The 19,824-nt window shown below is 38.4% G+C and overlaps 2 protein-coding genes and 1 long non-coding RNA gene across 4 annotated transcripts in view; 2 read left to right on the forward strand and 1 right to left on the reverse strand.

The window, feature by feature from the left end:
- Nucleotides 1-19,824, forward strand: part of LOC101740827 (vitellogenic carboxypeptidase) — a 281,799-nt gene that overhangs the window by 1,654 nt on the left and 260,321 nt on the right. The window lies entirely within an intron of this gene.
- LOC101746720 (protein takeout) lies at nucleotides 1,327-14,444 on the forward strand. Of its 2 annotated transcripts, none has more exons than XM_038016536.2 (6): nucleotides 1,327-1,795; nucleotides 11,936-12,028; nucleotides 12,703-12,850; nucleotides 13,113-13,246; nucleotides 13,839-14,004; nucleotides 14,191-14,444. In XM_038016536.2, the coding sequence occupies exons 1-6, from the start codon at nucleotides 1,735-1,737 to the stop codon at nucleotides 14,327-14,329; spliced, it is 741 nt and encodes a 246-aa protein (XP_037872464.1). In that variant the 5' UTR covers nucleotides 1,327-1,734; the 3' UTR covers nucleotides 14,330-14,444. The 2 variants fall into 2 exon arrangements, with proteins under 2 accessions (XP_037872464.1, XP_062528871.1); XM_062672887.1 differs by lacking the exon at nucleotides 1,327-1,795 and adding an exon at nucleotides 11,308-11,374.
- Nucleotides 14,438-18,814, reverse strand: LOC101741818 (uncharacterized). Its single transcript, XR_009975130.1, has 3 exons — nucleotides 18,527-18,814; nucleotides 14,913-14,979; nucleotides 14,438-14,701 (listed from the first exon to the last, which is right to left on the reverse strand). It is a non-coding gene; the product is annotated as an uncharacterized LOC101741818 (long non-coding RNA).

Genomic DNA, 19,824 nt, shown 5'->3' on the forward strand with positions numbered 1-19,824 from the left:
ACCTGATGAGAAGATCCGGCGAATAACACAACGGGCTGATGTGTGGGTTGGTTTTCACGTGGAATTAATTTGCGATTTCGATGAGTATGGTTACCAGGGACCCTAAGCCTTGACCTAGTACTAGAGATACAGGAGTCTAATGACGGTGCTGGGATCGGGGGAATCCTAACCGTAGTACGTATATAATGGCTCAGCAGTGTATAGCTGCTTGGCTGTGCCCATGGCATCGCTCAGGTTCGTGAGCGTCGGGAACTTACAGCTCGCTAGGCCTGCAATAGCAAAAAAAACAGACACCAGTAATAAAACAATTTTAAAAAATTATCACAAGGTATGTCGTTTCATGGTTGATTCTTCCGCCCTTCTCCCAGTCACCTGGGGTCGGCGCAACATGTTTTCTCCTTCCATACTCCTCTATCGTATACCATATCTTTGCTCGCTCCCTTCTTTTTTTTTATTGCTTAAATGGGTGGACGAGCTCACCGCCCACCTAGTGTTAAGCGGTTACCGGAGCCCATTGACATCTAGAACGTAAATGCGCCACCCATCTTGAGATAGAAGCTGTAAGATCTCAGTATAGTTACAACGACTGCCCCACCCTTCAAACCGAAACGCATTACTGCTTCACGGCAGAAATAGGCAGGGCGGTGGTACCTACCCGTGCGGACTCACAAGAGGTCCTACCACCAGTTACACATAACGTCTTTCACGCATTCCATCCATTTCTTCTTAGGTCTACCTCTTCCGCTATAGCTATTCATAGTTCACTCTCTTACCAACCTCATTGTCATTTCGTCTCATCACATGTCCATCTCAAACGCGCATTCCCAACTTCTCTGTCACAAGTGCCACTTTCAGACTTCCTCTAACATATTCATTTCGGTATAATCAAGCTATATCAATTGAATTTAAACAAAAATGAATGGGTTTATATTGAAATTATTAAAACAAAATAATGACCTTTACAATACCCATCAATACACGAGGTGTGATCTGTTTTAATCTATGTTTGGCTCGTGGCTGGTTTTAGCCACGCATGACGGATCGTTTGGAACCTCTGGGTCTGCGGAGGGACTTCGGTTCCCTCTGTATTTCATACCGTTTGTTCCATGAGGAGTGCTCTGAGGAATTGTTTAAGATGATCCCCTCATCTCCTTTTTGTCTTCGCACTTCCCGCCATCGGAGCAGAGTTCATCCGTATTATCTGGAACCGCTGCGTTCATCTACAGTGCGTTTCCAGAGATGTTTTTCGCTACGTACTATCCGGCTTTGGAATGAGCTCCCCTCCACGGTGTTTCTCGAGCGCTATGACATGTCCTTCTTCAAACGAGGCTTGTGGAGAGTATTAAGCGGTAGGCAGCGGCTTGGCTCTGCCCCTGGCATTGCTGGTACGGTAACCTCTCACCATCAGGTGAGCAGTAAGCTGTCGTCGTCGTCTGCCTAAAAGGGCAATAAAAAAAAACGTCGCTTGTAATGAAGTTACGCTCAGCCGCGATTTGCGTGGCTTGTGTAATGTTTTTGAAGAATGACCGTGCGGTTCGCTACTTTACGTCTGCTTAACCGCACAGTCGTGTTGTCTTACGAAACTCTGCGCGTGGCCACCAATAAATACGCGGGAACATTTCGCGCGCGATCCAGTTGAACTGCGCATGCGTGCTTACCTTCATAACTGTCAGTGTCACAAATGTTTTTTTTTTTTGTAAATAAAACCTCATAGTCCCAGTGTTTTCTATCAAAATGTTCTTCAACGCGATATTATTGGGTGCGTTAGTGTACGCGAGTGCCGATAATGCTTTACGTAAGTTCTTTTTTCTTTTTATCTTTTAACTTTACTTTCTCCTTGCGCAAAACCGCGTTCATTGCGTAGTCGAAACAGATTTTTGCTTAAATATAATTGTCTAGTATATCGACCTAGCGTAGTAATTATTGTGCTTATTATTCCTTAGGGGTAAACGAGCTCACGGTCCCCTAGGTAATAAGTGGTTACAGGAGCCCATAGACGTCACAACCTGAATGTCGCTATCCACCCTAAGACATCCTAAGACACGACCAGGCTACCAACCGGATTGTGGTACAATCTACTTTACTGCAGAAGCAGACTCCCACTAGGAGACACCAGAGAAGCTCACATATTTAGTACACAAGCTTTTTATTATACTTATATTAAAAATTGGCACAAGCTATTTGTACATACAAATAAATGATATTGAAATATTTAATATGTCAACTTATTAATTTTTTTCTTAAAAAAAATAACATCAAAGAATAGGAATATTTACGTTAAATATAACAATCTACTGTTTGTTTTTTTAATTGTGTCCGTTATCCCTTTGTTGTGGGTGGTTCAACATTTTGAAAGGGCTGGACCGATTTTGACGGGACTAACAGGAAGATAGCTGCTGCTATAATATGTAATAACATATTTTTACTGGTGGTAAGACCTCTTGTGAGTCCGCACGGTTAGGTACCACTATACCCTGCCTATTTCTGCCGTGAAGCAGTAATGCGTTTCGGTTTGAAGGGTGGAGCAGCCGTTGCAACTATACTCAGATCTTAGAACTTATATCTCACGGTGTGTGGCGCATTTACGTTGTAGATGTCTATGGGTTCCAGTAACCACTTAACACCAGGTGGACTATGAGCTCGTCCACATATACAGGCAATAAAAAAAAACAGACACTTTTAGTTAGAACAATAATTAGGGCCGCGCTCAGAAAAATTCAAATCCATTGAATCGTGTACCGACAAAATCTAATTCTGTTACGGAAGTTTTATTAATATTAGACAGGGCAGCCATGTTTGGCTAGTATACAAATAATATATAGATATCCTGGATGAGAATGCAAATTAACTGTTACAAACACGTGAGAAATATAGTAATATGTCAAGGGGTGAAAGGTTATATAAAATGCAACATTTATCTTTGTCATTAAAGGTCCGTTTTATTTGGTATAGGTTAGTATCAACAATTCGATGTTTTTAATTGAACTTCAATTAAGCTTACCACATTCATAGAACTGAATAAGTTTTTTTTGTAATTATATTTTTTCCAAATTTTAAATTTTAAATAGCTCTCATCTGAAGTTTCCAGAATGTCGCTAAAATCAAATAGCCTCACCCCCCAATATGTTATTTGAAAACAAAAAAGAAAACACTAACAGCAAACCGAACGAACAGTTTGCTTATTTTTACCCTGTTAGTACTGATCGGGATATTATATTAGTGGTAGTATATTATTATATATTATAGTATACCAGCTGACCCGACAAACATTGTTTTGCCATATATAAGATTTCTAGGGAATTTCTAGTGTAGAAAAAAAAACTAACTTATTGTAAGTTTGTAAGGATGTGGTAAATGAGTGAAAGAGGTATGTAGTGCTGTGAACGATGAGGGAATATATAATAAAAATAACAAAACCTCATTCAACCACATAATACCTCATTATAACAAAAAAAAAATGTCCAAATAAAAAAAAATATGTTAGGGGTGGACAACCTTAATCACTTAGGAGTATGAAAAATAGATAGTAGCCGATTCTCAGGCTTACTGAATATGCATAAAAATTTCATGAGAATCGGTCAAGCGGTTTCGGAGGAGTATGGGAACGAACATTGTGACACGAGAATTTTATATATTAGATAATATATAGTATATAAGCTTGCTTAACTTGAATTTAACTTGAACTATCTATAAAATGATGGTGTTGTCACCGGTCTCTCACTCCGAGTTAATCAGACGTCTCAAAGTCGATGAAAATGACGTTTAAAGATCCCGTTACATACGTCAAGACAGACATAAACTACAAGCTAACAAATTCGTATCAAAATACAACACTAAGCCCACACAGCGATGGTTTTTTTTTTTTTGATGGCTGGATGAGCTCACAGCCCACCTGGTGTTAAGTGGTCACTGGGGCCCATAGTCGTCTACAACGTAAATGCGCCACCAACCTTGCGATATAAGTTCCAAGGTCTCAGCATAGTTACAACGGCTACCCCACCCTTCAAACCGAAATGCATTACTGCTTCACGGCAGAAATAGGCGGGGTGGTGGTACCTACCCGTGCGGACTCACAAGAGGTCCTACCACCAGTAATTACGCAAATTATAATTTTGTGGGTTTAATTTTTATTACACGATGTTATTCCTTCACCGTGGAAGTCAATTGTGAACATTTTTTATGTACGTATTTCCTTAGAAAAATTGCTACCCGCCAGCGGGATTCGAACACCGATGCATCACTCAACACGAATGCACCGGACGTCTTATCCGTTAGGCCACGACGACTTCAGTAGATTAATATTGCTTATCTTTATTAATATTTGTCTACAGTGTAGTCTTGGCGAAATCTGTGATTATAGAAGTATAATAGTCTTGGACAATAGAACCTTAATAATGTTCAAAGTTACGTATAATTTCAATTAATTATAGTCGAATTTCGACTACAGAGGGACCACTACTTATTTTAAATCATTTAAATTAAATTTAGATTAAATCATTTTGATTCTTAAATTTTACCAAAAGGGCCAAAATTAGAATTCACAATTAAACAGAAAATTATGATTTATTAGAATTAATTAATTGTATTGAGCAATCTTGATAGGGCTTAAAAAAAATTCACTTTCAAAATTTTGCCGCTCTACAAATTTTGCCGCGCTGGGCACTTACCCCTAGTGTAAATCCACCACCGCATATAAGTTCAATACATAAAGATGTAACTGCGGCCGCTTCTTTTTCCTACCTATTCTAGTAGGTTCGAGGGGTTACTCTAGATTCACCGAGCTAGTAGGTGAGCTCACGGGGCTCAAACCTAACGACGTTGCTAACACGAACCCTAGCAAGAGCCGGGTTTCGCAGAATCTACCACCGGATCGAAAACACGACCCACTGAGAAGATCCGGCGAGAAACTCTGTAGGCTGTGCGCAATTTTGAGACCTTGCAGTCGAAGTCTCTTCTTCGATGCAAAAACAAGTGTAATTCAATGAAGGTTCATTTTGCGAGTCACAGATAAGTCGGGTCAAGGTTCGGAATCGTAACAGAATTCACATTACTGTATTACGAGCTACTACTAAACATTGACACAGTATAGATAAATACAGTATGTATGTTAGATATTATGTTACATGTAAATCTTCTTCTTCTTATCCCACTAGGCGGGGTCGACACAGCTAATTTTTCTTTTCCTAACACTCACTCCTCTCTCTGTTTTATTGTCATTGACACACTCCATCAATGTCTTATTCGGTCAACCCCTTCCCCCTCTACTTTGCACTACCATTTCCATACATCTCCTAGTCACATGCATCTTCTCTCTACGCATCACATATCCACACCACGCTAACCATCCGCTCTTTAATTTGTTGATTACCGGGGCTACTTTCACACTACCTCTGATATTCATTCCTTATCTTGTCCATTCTTGTCACTCCATACATCCATTAGACACATTGTGTTACATGTAAATATTACCTATAATAGAAGAATATTCCGGTAGGCAATGGCTTGGCTCTGCCTTTGGCATTGTTAATCAGTTGGGTCGTATACTAGTCTAATTAAAAGGGAAATATTTTTTTTTTGTGCTATGTATGTTATCTACAAATGTGAAATCTGTTTATCGAGAAGAGAAAGGCTTTGGTTTAAGCGACATTTGTATTAATTCGAAACATTTATCTATGTTATTAAAGGTCCGTTTTATTTGCTATTAGTATATATAATTCGATATTTTTATTTGAAGTTCAATTAAGTTTGTTTCATTGAAATAGCTAAAAAAGATTTTTTTTTTATGATATTTTTTCGAGAATTTATACTTTAAATAGCTCTCCTGTGAAATTGCAAAAATGTCAGTTAAACCAAATGGTCATTCACCCGTCGACATGATAAAAAAAATTCAGTAAAGCCTTTCATGGCCTTCACAACACCACTCTTGGTCGATAATACCTTAGGCATAATTCACATAATGTACCCATGCCATAGGCAGAACGCGCAATGATTAGCTTGTCTCAGAATATCGTCCCTTATAATTACACCCATTTACACCTGATGTCTTACACACATTGGGCCATGGATACATTTATGTAAAACAATACGCTATAAATATTATTGTTCGAATTCATTATCATATTTTTGTACCTACGCCGACAGAGCAATTTTCTTCTATTCGGTTTGACGGCCGTCTGGTGTAGTGGTAAGTTACATGGTCACTACACAAGGGGGTCGCGGGTTCGAATCCCGCCAAGGGAAGATATTTGTATGATAAATATAAATGTCTTTTCTAGGGTTATGGATGTATATTAAAATATATGTATGTATATAATAAAAATCTTACATTTATTTCCGTTATCTGGTACCTGTAACACAAGTTCTTTACGAACTTAGCACGGGACCAGTTAACGTGGCGTCATTGTTAGTAAATATTTATTTATTTAAAGTTAGGCTGTCATGAGTGGCCTCTTATTGAAACTGCCTATGAAGGTAGACAAGGTTGTACTGACTGGTCATGGACATCAACAATTCCAGAGGCACTTTTGAATCTCTGTTTACCACTGACAACAAAGTTAAACCTCATTTTGTCGTGTTAAAGCTATCATGAACCACTGTGCAGAGAGGTTTAGTCAAGAATCAGATGATACGTCAGGAAATGTTCTTCTAAAACGCTCTGTGGATTAACTCAGCGGTTCTAAACGTTAGCGATGGACTCTTACTTATTTATTACCTTGAAATACCAAAAACTGTGTCCAAAACCTTAAAAAATTGGCATTTAAATTAAAATTATTAAATTATACAAATTAAATTAAAATGGCGATTCCCTTCCAATATTCAAGAACAAAATTATAAAAAGTTGTTGTTGAACCTCAGCCTCAGCCTTGGTCTGAGTGCTCGGGTATTACTGTCCTTGTTGTCTTTCTTTTGTTTTTAATTTTTTATTATTATTAATAGTATTGTTAAATCTCTATTGATATATTAATGTAATGCATGCTGTGATTGCCTCTAATTAGAGTTGCAGTTATCAATTGCTCTATACATGTCAATATTATTTTATGTCCTACTGTAAACCCTGTCGGTAATCCTTAAATAAATAAATAAGAAGCAACAAAATTTGATGACGTATGACGTTTATAGATTTAAAAATCTTCATATTTCATTGTACTAGTTAATTCATTAAAGCAAATTAGTAAGCTTTAGTTTCAATTATGCAAAAGGCAGGAGTACCAGACGAGGGTCTAAATATCTAATTGACCTGACGCCCTCAAGCAAGTTAGAGAGTCCGGACTGGATTGGAGTCGAACATAAATACTAATAATACTACCCCCAGTTACGAGGACACCACAAGAAAAAAACAATACTTAACCAAAGGATAATCAGTGAAGAAAATTAATGAAAGAACGCTTTTTTTTTTATTGCCTTTGTAGGCAGACGAGCATACGGCCCACCTGATGATGAGTGGTTACCGTCGCCTATGGACTTCAGCAATGCCAGGGGCAGAGACAAGCCGCTGCCTACCGCTTAATACTCTCCACAAGCCTCTTTTAAAGAAGAACATGTCATAGCGCTCGGGAAACACCGTGGAGGGGAGCGCATTCCATAGCCGGATGGTACGTGGCAAAAAACTGTTTTTTTACTTTTACAAAATTAAGTTTACTTTTATTTAATTAAGTTACTGTTTAAATTGTTACAAAATTTACTACTGTTCATTCGTATACTCGTGCGTGGTGGTCTCTCATCGCTATTCTGGTCGCGCTGCCGGGCTGGACCTTGCCAGTCACCGGTTTGACCCCGGCTTCGGTTACAATAGACTATAAACAAAGAAAGATTAATCGGTTCGGGAAAAATACCTTGATTTTAATGTTTCTACCGTTAGCTGTCATACATACGCGACAAGGAGAGAACATGGCGGGGTAGCCATCATGGAAGGTTGCGGAGTATTTGAATAAAAATAATCAAGGCGAAATTAATCCGTGAAAGTACTTTAATCGTGTTTAAGGCACGCGAAACCGCGAAATCATTTCATTAAATGACTCTGATTTTATTTCTCCTGTTTTCGTCATTCGATCCACAGGCTACAACAGGTTTTTTTTATCCGTTGCACTTTTAATGGATTGTGGCGGTAACCATCGTAGAACGAAGTCGCCGTGGCCTAAAGGATAAGACGTCCAGTGCATTCGTGTTGAGCGATGCATCGGTGTTCGAATCTCAGGCGGGTACCAATTTTTCTAATGAAATACGTACTCAACAAATGTTCACGATTGACTTCCACGGTGAAGGAATAACATCGTGCAATAAAAATCAAACCCAAAAATTATAATTTGCATAATTACTGGTGGTAGGACCTCTTGTGAGTCCGCACGGGTAGGTACCACCGCCCCGCCTATTTCTGTCGTGAAGCAGTAATGCGTTTCGGTTTGAAGGGTGGGGCAGCCGTTGTGACTCTACTGAGACCTTAGAACTTATATCTCAAGGTAGGTGGCGGCATTTAGGTTATCTATCGGCTCCGGTAATAGATTGGCATTTTTGATAGTCTGGTTCTCCCGCCCTTCGAACGCACTAGCATTATGGTTTTGCCGCTGATCTTGTCAGGACAGCGATGCATGCGGGTTGATAAATGTAGGATCTACTGAAAACTCCCAGAATCTTCCTCCCATCCTTGAATCCCTAAGTCGATTTTTACGACAACCACGGGGAAGCCGAGGATGCTGTTGTTTTAGGCCGAAAGCTTACAGTTGTACCAGATAAATCGCTGCACAACTACCACCACATACCACCCTTTGTTTCTCCATCTGTTTACTGCAAGCCCCCAACATTCTAAAGGGCTTCTGACCGCTAATTAATTAATTAAATATGGATGAATCGTTCGCCATTTAAAATAACAACAAAGACGCCACGGATTGATCCGAGAATCTATTTAGAAACCCAGCTATGTAACATGAATGCTTCGTGGCGGATATGGAGGGGATAGTGATACCTATCCGACTAGGTCCAGAGTATTTTCTACTATTTATTTTCACTAAAATTATATTAATATTTTTTTCGACTGCAAACGATAGTAGTTGTTCTATTTTGTTTCAACTGGAAAGGCAAAGGTATCATACCATACAGACTAATCTGTGGAGTATGATTTATTATGAAAAATTAAGGAGCGAAATGAAGTTGATTAATTTGAAACATTAATCAATTGATATAAAATTAAATGAAGATTAGATGATATGGAATGAAATATAACCTCAGTAAAATGGTGGTTATTTATTGAGACTTATTCATTGAACTTTTTGAAAGATCCTGAGAAGCTACGTCCAAGGGCTTTGATTCATTTTCCTACATTTCTGCACTTTCACAGATACTAAACAGTTAATAAACCACCGTTATTACACATTTAAACCTGAAGAAACATTAAATAGACAAAATAAAACAATTCACATAACTTCGCTCCTCCCGCCAAAAAGTCGCAAAACAATAGTATACCTTTTGAGGTATTTAAATTACGTACGCTGGCAACATTACGTAATTATTACAACATGGCCGACGGTTTGAATTTCCGCCATATTAGAAGCCGATGACAGGTCAGGGTCACAGTGCAAGCGAGTTACGGTAGTTTCATTACTTAATACCAAACATTCGAATTTTGTTTTGCTTGCGTTTTATACTTGAAATTTATTTGAAATATTATTTCGTTGTTTAATGTCATCGTATAAGTGCCGATGAGCTCATGTCGCAAATAATGTTGCAATTAAATATTAAAGGCCACTGTAACGACAATCGACATTCGGGTAATAAAATACAAATCAACAAAATTATGATTTGCATAATTACTGGTGGTAGGACGTCTTGTGTATCTACATAGGTAGGTATCACTAACCTGCCTATTTTCGCTGTTAGGCAGTGATGCGTCTTGGCTTGAAGGGTAGGCCAGCCGTTTACTGTAAAAAACTCAGATCTTAGAACCCATCATGGGTGGAGGCATTTACCAGGTGAGCTGTGAGCTCATCCACCTATCTAAACAATTTAAAAAACAAACGATAGCTTACAGATATGATGATGTCTGATTGCCAACCGGAGTAAATGTACAGACATTGCAAGAGCTGCAATGCTGTTAATAGAAAGAATTGTACTATACTGAGACCTTAGAACTTTTATCTCAAGGTGGGTGGCAGCATTTACGTTGTCCATGGGCTACAGTAACCACTTAGCATCAGGTTCGCCGTGAGCTCGTCCACCCATCTAGGCAATAGAATTAAATAAAACAGTGGCCACTAAATATGATCAATGTAATACCATAATTACTCTGCAGAGAGAATACGGCCGTAAAGAAGATCAATGTGATGTTACACCTATCTTTCTGTAGAGAGTATAATATAAAAATAAATAATAGTTTAAAAAAACTAACAAAATACGCTTTTATAGAAAATCCAACTAAAAAATAGAAAATAAATTTTAATAAATTTGAATTAAAAATATTGTAAGAAAAAAATGGAAAAAACCGTGTTCCCGTCCAAGATTCCGTTACCAACATACATACGTCTGAAGCTAATAAAAGCGTATTAATAAATATTACTAAGCCCATTACTAAGATACTTATCTCGGGCAGCCGGCGCCGGTTGGTGTTTCAGCAACGTCTTACGGAACACGAGGCAACAATGAACAGTTTGACCATGTAATACATACACGCGCGCTGTTTGACTGTGAACTTTAAAGACATGGTGGCTACTGACAAATATTTACTGTATCTTCAGCTCGATAGATCATGGATTCTAAAATCGTTCATAATCGTAATAAATTTTTGAAGTTCGCTCGGATGATATGCAATTCAATAGCAGAATGCCGGTGACGAGAAAGACCATAACAACCGGTCTCAAATTCAAATTTACAGGTTTTTTTTATCGCAAAATCAATGTGGCTATAAAGGTTTTTACTGGTGGTAGGCCCTTTCGTGAGTCCGCGCGGCCAGGTATCACCATCCTGCCTATTTCTACCGTGAAGCAGTAATGCGTTTTAGTTTCAAGGATGGGGCAGCCGTTGTAACTATACTTGAGACCTTAAAACTTATATCCAAGGCGGGTGGCGCATTTACGTCGTAGATGCCTATGGGCTCCAGTAACCACTTAACACCAGGTGGGCTGTGAGCTCGTCCACCCACCTAAGCAATAAAAAATAAATAAATAAAGGTTAGGAAGCATTTAAAAAAAAACCATTAGCAATATGTATGTAACAGGAATATATTTTTAATGCTGTTTCAATTTGTACAGACCGACCCTACTGTCTTATTTAAATTGTAAATAGTTCCTAATCCTTAAAATGTACAAGTTGTAATGTTCTATTATGTAAATAGTATCGTAACCGCTACAGACGAACGATTTCATGCATCCACATAATATTATATTATGTACGTATTATGTTGTTACTGGTTCTCGTATTTAAAAAGGAATTTTATTTAGATTATTCTGCTTAGCTCGGATTTCGTCAACGAAGGAACAATTTTTCGTTTCAATAACAAATATCCATCCACCACCAAAATGAATCAACGTCCATAAAATCTATTTTTCCCCCACTTAAGTAACATATGTAACTATACTGAGACCTTAGAACTTATATCTCAAGGTGTGTGGCGCATTTACGTTGTAGATGTCTATGCGTTCCAGTAACCACTTAACACCAGGTGGGCTGTGAGCTCGTCCACATATCTAGGCAATATTAAAAAAAAAAAAAAAAAAGAAAGGTAGAAAGTCAAAATATTTTGAAACATTCTTTATTGGTGCTCCACTGGTGGTTTTACCGTGATGTTGTATAGCCTATAGCCTTCCTCAATAAATTCGCTATCTAACACTGAAATAATTTTTCAAATCGGACTAGTACTTCCTGAGATTAGCGCGTATAAACAAACAAACTCCTCAGCTTTATATATTAGTATAAATTTTATTTCAAACGATGTATTTCATTGTTACAGCTCAAGACTTTACAAGATGTCGACAGAAAGATCCGAAGCTGAACGATTGCTTGAAGTCAGCCGTGCCTGATGCTTTGAAGAGAATGAAACAAGGTTCATATACCGTAACTCACTTCTAAAGAGTAACAAATCACAAAAATATAATATTACGAAATTTAATTAATCGTTGTGTTTGTCGTAACAAATAAAGTAATTAAACTATAGATGCTCTCTTTGGAAATTATTTGTAAAATGGCTAGGCTATTACTTATGTAAGTATTATAAATTATTCTCCCGCATATTCCAAACTTTAAGTGTTTGTACTCAAATGTAGGAATGGAATTCCTATATTTTGGTTCATCAAAATTCAAATCACAACGCTGTGCAAATTTACAAGTTTATCGGATTTCCTCGAACTATTTATAATCACGTTGGAATATCAATTTAAACAGGTAAAAATATTAATACTGTGTTATAAATGAGTCGTCTATTATCAAAGGCGGCAATCTGTACATTTGGACAAAATTTTTTTATTGATATGTCAATACAGATTTATTTGAATATAATCGTCTCCTTCAAAGAATACGGTTCAAAACCTGCATTAAATAAAGGTTAATAGTTAACCTGTTATTTATCTAAGATGTCGTTCCGAAGAGTTTTGTGACTGCCAATGGAATACAAAGTCAATAATTCGTTTTTCTGATTTACCAATCATTGTCCAAAAGTCAGATTGCCGCCTTTGATAATAGTCGACTCAAATATTGTAACAATAAACTAAAAATCGCCAGGCATTAGTTCGCTGTCCGTGCCACAGATGGAGCCACTGCACGTGTCCGGCATGAACATAGACTCCGGCGCCGGCCCGGTCGTTATCACGCAAAACTACAAGAATATTAAAATACATGGATTGACCGATTCTGTGCTCACTACTTACAAGTAACTACTTATTTTTATGAAATAATTAAAGGACAATCCACATTTATTTGCTCCTAAAACTGATTAATAATATTATCGCTAACTCATTTCTAATACAACAGTTTTAATTGTTTTAAGTTTATCTCTTTGCAAAAATTAATCCTATCAATATTGGACTAATGATACTTGTTGCGCCATCTGTCGACGGAGGGTCACACATCATGATCATTCAAGTTCATTAACTGTTAAAATGTAATTTGCTTTAAATAAATATTGTTTTCAGAGCGGACCTAAAACATTACCGCCTAAAGACAGACTCGATTACGCCGAAAATGGAGTTCATAGCGGACTATGTCATGAACGGGAGGATATTGGTCCTGCCGATACAAGGAAAGGGTATCGCTAACATCACGATGGGTACGAATTCTTTTTCTGTGTCATACATCCTTTTAAAGCTAGTGTAAGTGGGAAAATTAAATGTAAAAGTAATTTCATATAACGGTTTTCAAGTCAGAGCGATAATAGCGACTTAGACCTCATGTTTGTCATGTCAATAAGGGTGGTGATGTGCCTTTCATATTCATAAGCTCCGCTGGCCGCTTAGCCCCAGCTCAACTCTAAACTAGTTCAAAACTGTAGCAGGATTTTTAGAATGATTTACCCAACGGTATAGGATAACGAATGCCTTATGGTCAGTACTAAATTTAGGGCAGTAATTAAAGACATTATTAGTTTAACTAGTATAACGAAAAACCTTTCTCAATAAAAACACTTAATTTTCATAATTACTGGTGGTAGGACCTCTTGTGAGTCCGCATGGGTAGGTACCACCACCCTGCCTATTTCTGCCGTGAAGCAGTAATGCGTTTTGGCTTAAAGGGCGGGGAAGCGGTTGTACTGTTAAAAGTAAGACCTTACAACTCATGTCTCAGGGTGGGTGGCGGCATTTACATTGTAGATGTCTATGAGCTCCGGTAGCCACTTAACGTCAGTAAAAAACTCGTTCCAGTGAACTTGGTGGTCAAGCACGACCTCATCGGAGAGCCGATCCTTAGGGACGGATCGGTCTACATGCACATACGCGACTACAAAGTGAAGTTTATACCGAAGAAGGTCGTTTTACATTTTACGAACTTGTTCAACGGCGACAAGAGACTCGGAGATCAGATGAACTTGTAAGTTGGCATCAATTGTTTGAATGGAATCTTGATTTACAATAATTAATCGTAAGGAAACTTTGTTGTTGTTATAGAGATATTGCATTGAAATTTTGTTTCGAATATTGTTTCATAGATGGCGATATACGTTTAAATGCTATATTTTATGACCGTATTGAAAACTAAGCTTGTTTATATTTACAGGTTTTTGAATCAAAATTCCGAACTTGTCTTCAACGAACTCAAAGACTCGTACGAGAAAGCTCTAAGTTCTGTGTTTCAAGACGTAACCAATAAAATATTCGACAAAGTACCGATGAAAGACATATTCCTGGAAGACTAATAAATAATTTAAAAAAATTGCAATAACATTTACATTACTGTAGTATTTATTGATTTAAGATAAAGATTTAGGATGCTTTAAATAGACATTTTATAAAAATAAAACGTGTTTTAAAGTGTGACTTTTTATTTGTTATGACAAAATTGACAAAATTTAGAACAGCGCCCTCTTTTGTCGACGTTATAACTTAATAATTTCTATGAACTCGCGGTACATCGCCCGTACCTTGGTATACCCGTAAATTTGACGAACTAAAAAGACTGTTTGGTGGTCTTCTTTCATTCAGTTCGACGTCAGGCGGATCTTCGTTGTCTAGTCGACGTGCATTCTTCATACATGAGGCTTTGCAGAACGTTTCGTTGACCAAGATAACTATAGTGACCAACAGATGACGCTTTTATCAATATTCAATAATTGGCGGTAAAAGTGGACAATTGCATTTATACTTCACATGGCTTAGTGTTTAATTATAGTCTCAAACACAGATTGTAAGTACATTTTTAAAGTAAAAAAAGTAATTATGACACAGAGAAAATATTAACCTTATCCATTATATTAATTAATCAAACAAGCATCAACTTACGCAAGCCAACAAGGAGGAAATACAAAATCAATCCTAAGATTACAGCATCTGCTTCCACAGTCATTATCTGAAACCGTAGGATTATTATGCAAATTGGTTAAAGTGTGCAGTTAAACAAGTCATTGACTATATTAGTTGTGGTAGGTACGTTGTGTAATCAGCCCGCATGAGTCAGTAACACCATCATATTTTATCTCCACCGTGAAGCAGTTACTAATACAATTATTGGGAGTTCTACCCGCTATGCCAATGTGGGAGCAATTCTTTTATTTTATTGCTTTGATAGTTGGACGAGCTCACAGCCCACCTGGTGTTAATTAGTTACCGTAGCCCATAGACATCTACAATGTAAATGCACCACTCACCTTGAGATATAAGTTCTAAGGTCTCAGTATAGTTACAACGGCTGCCCTACCCTTCAAACCGAAACGGATTACTGCTTCACGGCAGAAATAGGCAGGGGAGTGGTACCTACCCGTGCGGACTCACAAAAGGTCCTACCACGAGTAATAAATTAAAAAATTCACATTGTTCCTGTCTATGGTCGCCTGATATGATGTCTAAGGTACGGTTGATGTCCCCGTGAATGAAAACACCGAAGCAGTTGATAGCTGACAATGCTTTCCCTCTAGACCATACATTCGGCGCGTCAACTGTGTTTTGAACATACCCGATCCTGTAGACCGAATGGTCAACAGTCGCCCTAAGCACATCATTACGGATCCTCCCGATCCATGAACAGTGCCTTTAGGTACCACAACACCGGTCACCGTCCTAACCCGTCGCTTGCCGTCGCAAAGGCTTGACGAGTGAATTAACCCTCAGACACAGCCCACTGAATTTCTCGTCGGATCTTCTCAGTGGATCGCGTTTTCGATCCGGTAGTTTGGTACGGTTTGTACACACCTAACTCAATACGTTAAGGCGCAATTATTTTATTATATTCTTGTATAGCAGTGCACTTAGCAACACGTACTTGTTAACACGCTACCATTTGTACTTAACTAATATAATAAAGGTCCTCAAACAACATACTCTTTTGGAACTTTACAATCTTCCCCTTGGACCCTGACAAGCAGATTCCGCGAAGCACTGCTCTTGCTAGGGCCAGTGTTAACAACACTTCCGGTTTGAGCCCCCTGAGCTCACCTACACGTTAGGATGAAGCTGAAATACACTCTCAAGGCTATCGGCATAGGTATTAGAAAAAAAAAAGTGCTTTGATTCCGGGGAATGGTAAAATTAGCAGTTAAATTAATTACGTTAAAATCAGTTGCAGCACGTAACTGACAGTCGAATAGTTATCTTGTAGCGTGCAACACTCGGTCGCACTCGGGCGTCATCGGATGCGATCGGATAGAGCAAGAGCCCGCGACAGCCAGACCTTCGTTATTTTATAAAAGCTGAAAGTTTCTCTGTGTATGTCTCCAACACAGGTAAGAACGACCCGCGATTATAGAGTTCCGATTGTGGTTACTTGGGCAGGTAACAGGCAGTAAAGGTATATAAAATAGTACCTTAAATTCGTTAAAGTATAAAGGTTGTTTTTTTAATATTTAGTTCAGAATATCTTTAGAAATCATGATATCCGTTGCCGGACACTTTTCCAGTTGTTACCCCCTGCCAGACACCCTTAAACTTTAATAAATTTTAATTATACTTTCGTTATACTATAAAAGCTAAATTTTATATATGTTACTTAGGGACTTATAAAAATATGGTACCCCAAGAGCCGGACAGTTTTAATGGTTCTTACATCTTGCCAGACACATTGAGAGCCCGCTGTAGGTGCGAGCGCGAGGTAGCAACTGTTCAAGCGGGTGTGAGCGAGATAGAGTGCTTAGTCTATTGTGATCTTTTACTGCACATCAGCTGTCGTTTATAGGATTTATCCGTTCTAAGCAGTGATATCGAGGCGCTACTCGGCATGGGAAGCTCTGTCATTCTGGCGGGCGACCTAAATTGTAAACACATCAGGTGGAACTCACACACCACAACCCCTAATGGCAGGCGGCTCGACGCGTTAGTCGATGATCTCGCCTTCGATATCATCGCTCCGCTAACCCCGACTCACTATCCGCTAAATATCGCGCATCGCCCGGATATACTCGACATAGCGTTATTAAAAAACGTAACTCTTCGCTTACACTCGATCGAAGTAGTTTTAGAGTTAGATTCAGACCACCGCCCCGTCATTATGAAGCTCGGTCGCGCTCCCGATTCCGTTCCCGTCACGAGGACTGTGGTGGATTGGCACACGCTGGGCATTAGCCTGGCTGAATCTGATCCACCATCGCTCCCGTTTAGCCCGGACTCTACCCCGTCTCCTCAGGATACCGCTGAAGCCATAGACATCGTAACGTCACACATCACCTCGACATTAGATAGGTCATCGAAGCAAGTTGTGGCGGAGGACTTCCTTCACCGCTTCAAATTGCCCGACGATATTAGGGAACTCCTTAGAGCTAAGAACGCTTCGATCCGTGCCTACGATAGGTATCCTACAGTGGAAAATCGTACTCGAATGCGTGCCCTACAACGCGACGTAAAGTCTCGCATCACCGAAGTCCGAGATGCCAGATGGTCTGATTTCTTAGAAGGACTCACGCCCTCTCAAAGGTCTTACTACCGCTTAGCTCGTACTCTCAAATCGGATACGGTAGTAGCTATGCCCCCCCTCGTGGCCCCTCAGGCCGACTCGATAGTTCAATATCGACAACAATGAGGAAAATTATAAGAACGATTAAATATTTTTCTTTGACATGTAATATTTTGTTTGTACTTTATAATATTAAAATAACCTTTTTTATTTTCTATAATATTGCTATGAACGTAATAAAATATTTTTTTTATTGGATATCTTAATAGATCACAATAGACTAAGCACTCTATCTCGCTCACACCCGCTTGAACAGTTGCTACCTCGCGCTCGCACCTACAGCGGGCTCTCAATGTGTCTGGCAAGATGTAAGAACCATTAAAACTGTCCGGCTCTTGGGGTACCATATTTTTATAAGTCCCTAAGTAACATATATAAAATTTAGCTTTTATAGTATAACGAAAGTATAATTAAAATTTATTAAAGTTTAAGGGTGTCTGGCAGGGGGTAACAACTGGAAAAGTGTCCGGCAACGGATATCATGATTTCTAAAGATATTCTGGACTAAATATTAAAAAAAAACCTTTATACTTTAACGAATTTAAGGTACTATTTTATATACCTTTACTGCCTGTTACCTGCCCAAGTAACCACAATCGGAACTCTATAATCGCGGGTCGTTCTTACCTGTGTTGGAGACATACACAGAGAAACTTTCAGCTTTTATAAAATAACGAAGGTCTGGCTGTCGCGGGCTCTTGGGATAGGAGTTCCCGAACGCGCAGGTGTCCCGTGACGTCATGCTATCAGATTCGCGCGCGTCGATTTAAGTTGATTGTATAAAACGTATTATAATTTTAGTTTTAATTTGTGCCTTATAGTGCCTAGCGACTTGTTTACTCTTTTTACTTTACAATAGAACATTGTACACATATTATATTGTTATATTGTTGAATTGGTGTATTTGACTTTCATGTATTCGGAGCATAATATCCCGAGAATACGAATAACAAACCACAATCTCAACGGCGCCGCGTTATGCCAACTCTGTATTAAGAAATGTTCGTAACAGTCCACTCAGCACGTAGACCTCCTGGTGGCTCTGATCAGCCCCCTGATGGAGAGGTATGCGGCGAAGAGTATCAGCAAGAAGAATGCGGTTTCCCAGAAGTGCGCGACCAGGATCCGTGCTGACATCGTTATTTAAGATCACTAAACACAAAATTCAATGCATCTTAGTTTTGGATTGACTTTGACAGTCCTTCTGTGACATAGGGACTGTGTAGATTAATTGACAAATTAAAACAAAAATGCCTGTCAATTTGATAGATGAGATAGATTTGTAGGTTCATATTTCTTGTGTGTGTATTTAAAGAAATAAAACCTATTTTGAACAATTACACTAGAAACCGTGTCTCGTGTCAGGCTTATTTCGTAAAAATATTATGTGAAAAACGTTGATTTTAAATCCTCGCCCGATAACTCACGTATTTTTAGCTGTTTTGTTGAAAAATCTCTGAAAAGACATCAGACTGAAGTAATAATTTAATGATTATATCGTGAATCTTGAATACGTTCAAGATTCGTTTCCCACATTTTCCAATGTTTATATTTTTTTCAATAAAGCTTTTTAAATATTTCTCGAAGAAAATACTAACCCGCTCTTTTAGACAAAAAAGTTATTATATAAAAATGAATTGCCGTTCGTTAGTCTCGCTAAAACTCGAAAACGGCTGGGCCGATTTGGCTAATTTTGGTCTTGAATTATCTGTGGAAGTCTAGAGAAGGTTTAAAAGGCAGATAAATATCATAATGCTCGGAATTAAATAAAAATAACAAATTTGTTTTCCCTTTGATGTGTCCCCCGTCGAACGGATTTCTTTTGTTTGTTTTAAGTTTATTTTATACAAAAGCTTAGGTCTTTTGTTTATCGATTGAGGTACTACGAAGTCTGCCGGGTCAGCTAGTAATGTACATTTTTTAATAGGCACAATAGGTACAATATACATATTTTTTTAAAGGTACAAATAACTAAGAAAAATTTAAATAAGCCATTGATTTTGAAATCACGACCCTACACTCGACTATAATTTATTTAATAGAGAAAGAAACCACAATTTTAAGTGAAACTGCATATTCTGCAGACATTCTTTACACATGAGGTCGCTAACCAGGTGTTAATTCAATAAATCTACTGCAATTTCTAACTTCTAACGCTTTCGTTTTCATATCGGGCGGCGCGATTATTTCGCGTTACTGTAGGTTTTTTTTATTGCCCTTGTAGGCAGACAAGCATACGGCCCACCTGATGAT

Source organism: Bombyx mori, chromosome 16 (assembly GCF_030269925.1).
Source record: "Bombyx mori chromosome 16, ASM3026992v2".
Classification (NCBI taxonomy): Eukaryota; Metazoa; Arthropoda; class Insecta; order Lepidoptera; family Bombycidae; genus Bombyx; species Bombyx mori.

What these genes read in the sequence shown, in the direction of transcription:
- LOC101746720 (XM_038016536.2), top strand. Translation starts at nt 1,735, where the DNA reads ATGTTCTTCAACGCGATATTATTGGGTGCGTTAGTGTACGCGAGTGCC. An exon ending in TCTGTGCTCACTACTTACAA is followed by an intron (nt 12,851 to 13,112) that starts GTAACTACTTAT and finishes TATTGTTTTCAG; the next exon opens with AGCGGACCTAAAACATTACC. An exon ending in TATCGCTAACATCACGATGG is followed by an intron (nt 13,247 to 13,838) that starts GTACGAATTCTT and finishes AACTCGTTCCAG; the next exon opens with TGAACTTGGTGGTCAAGCAC.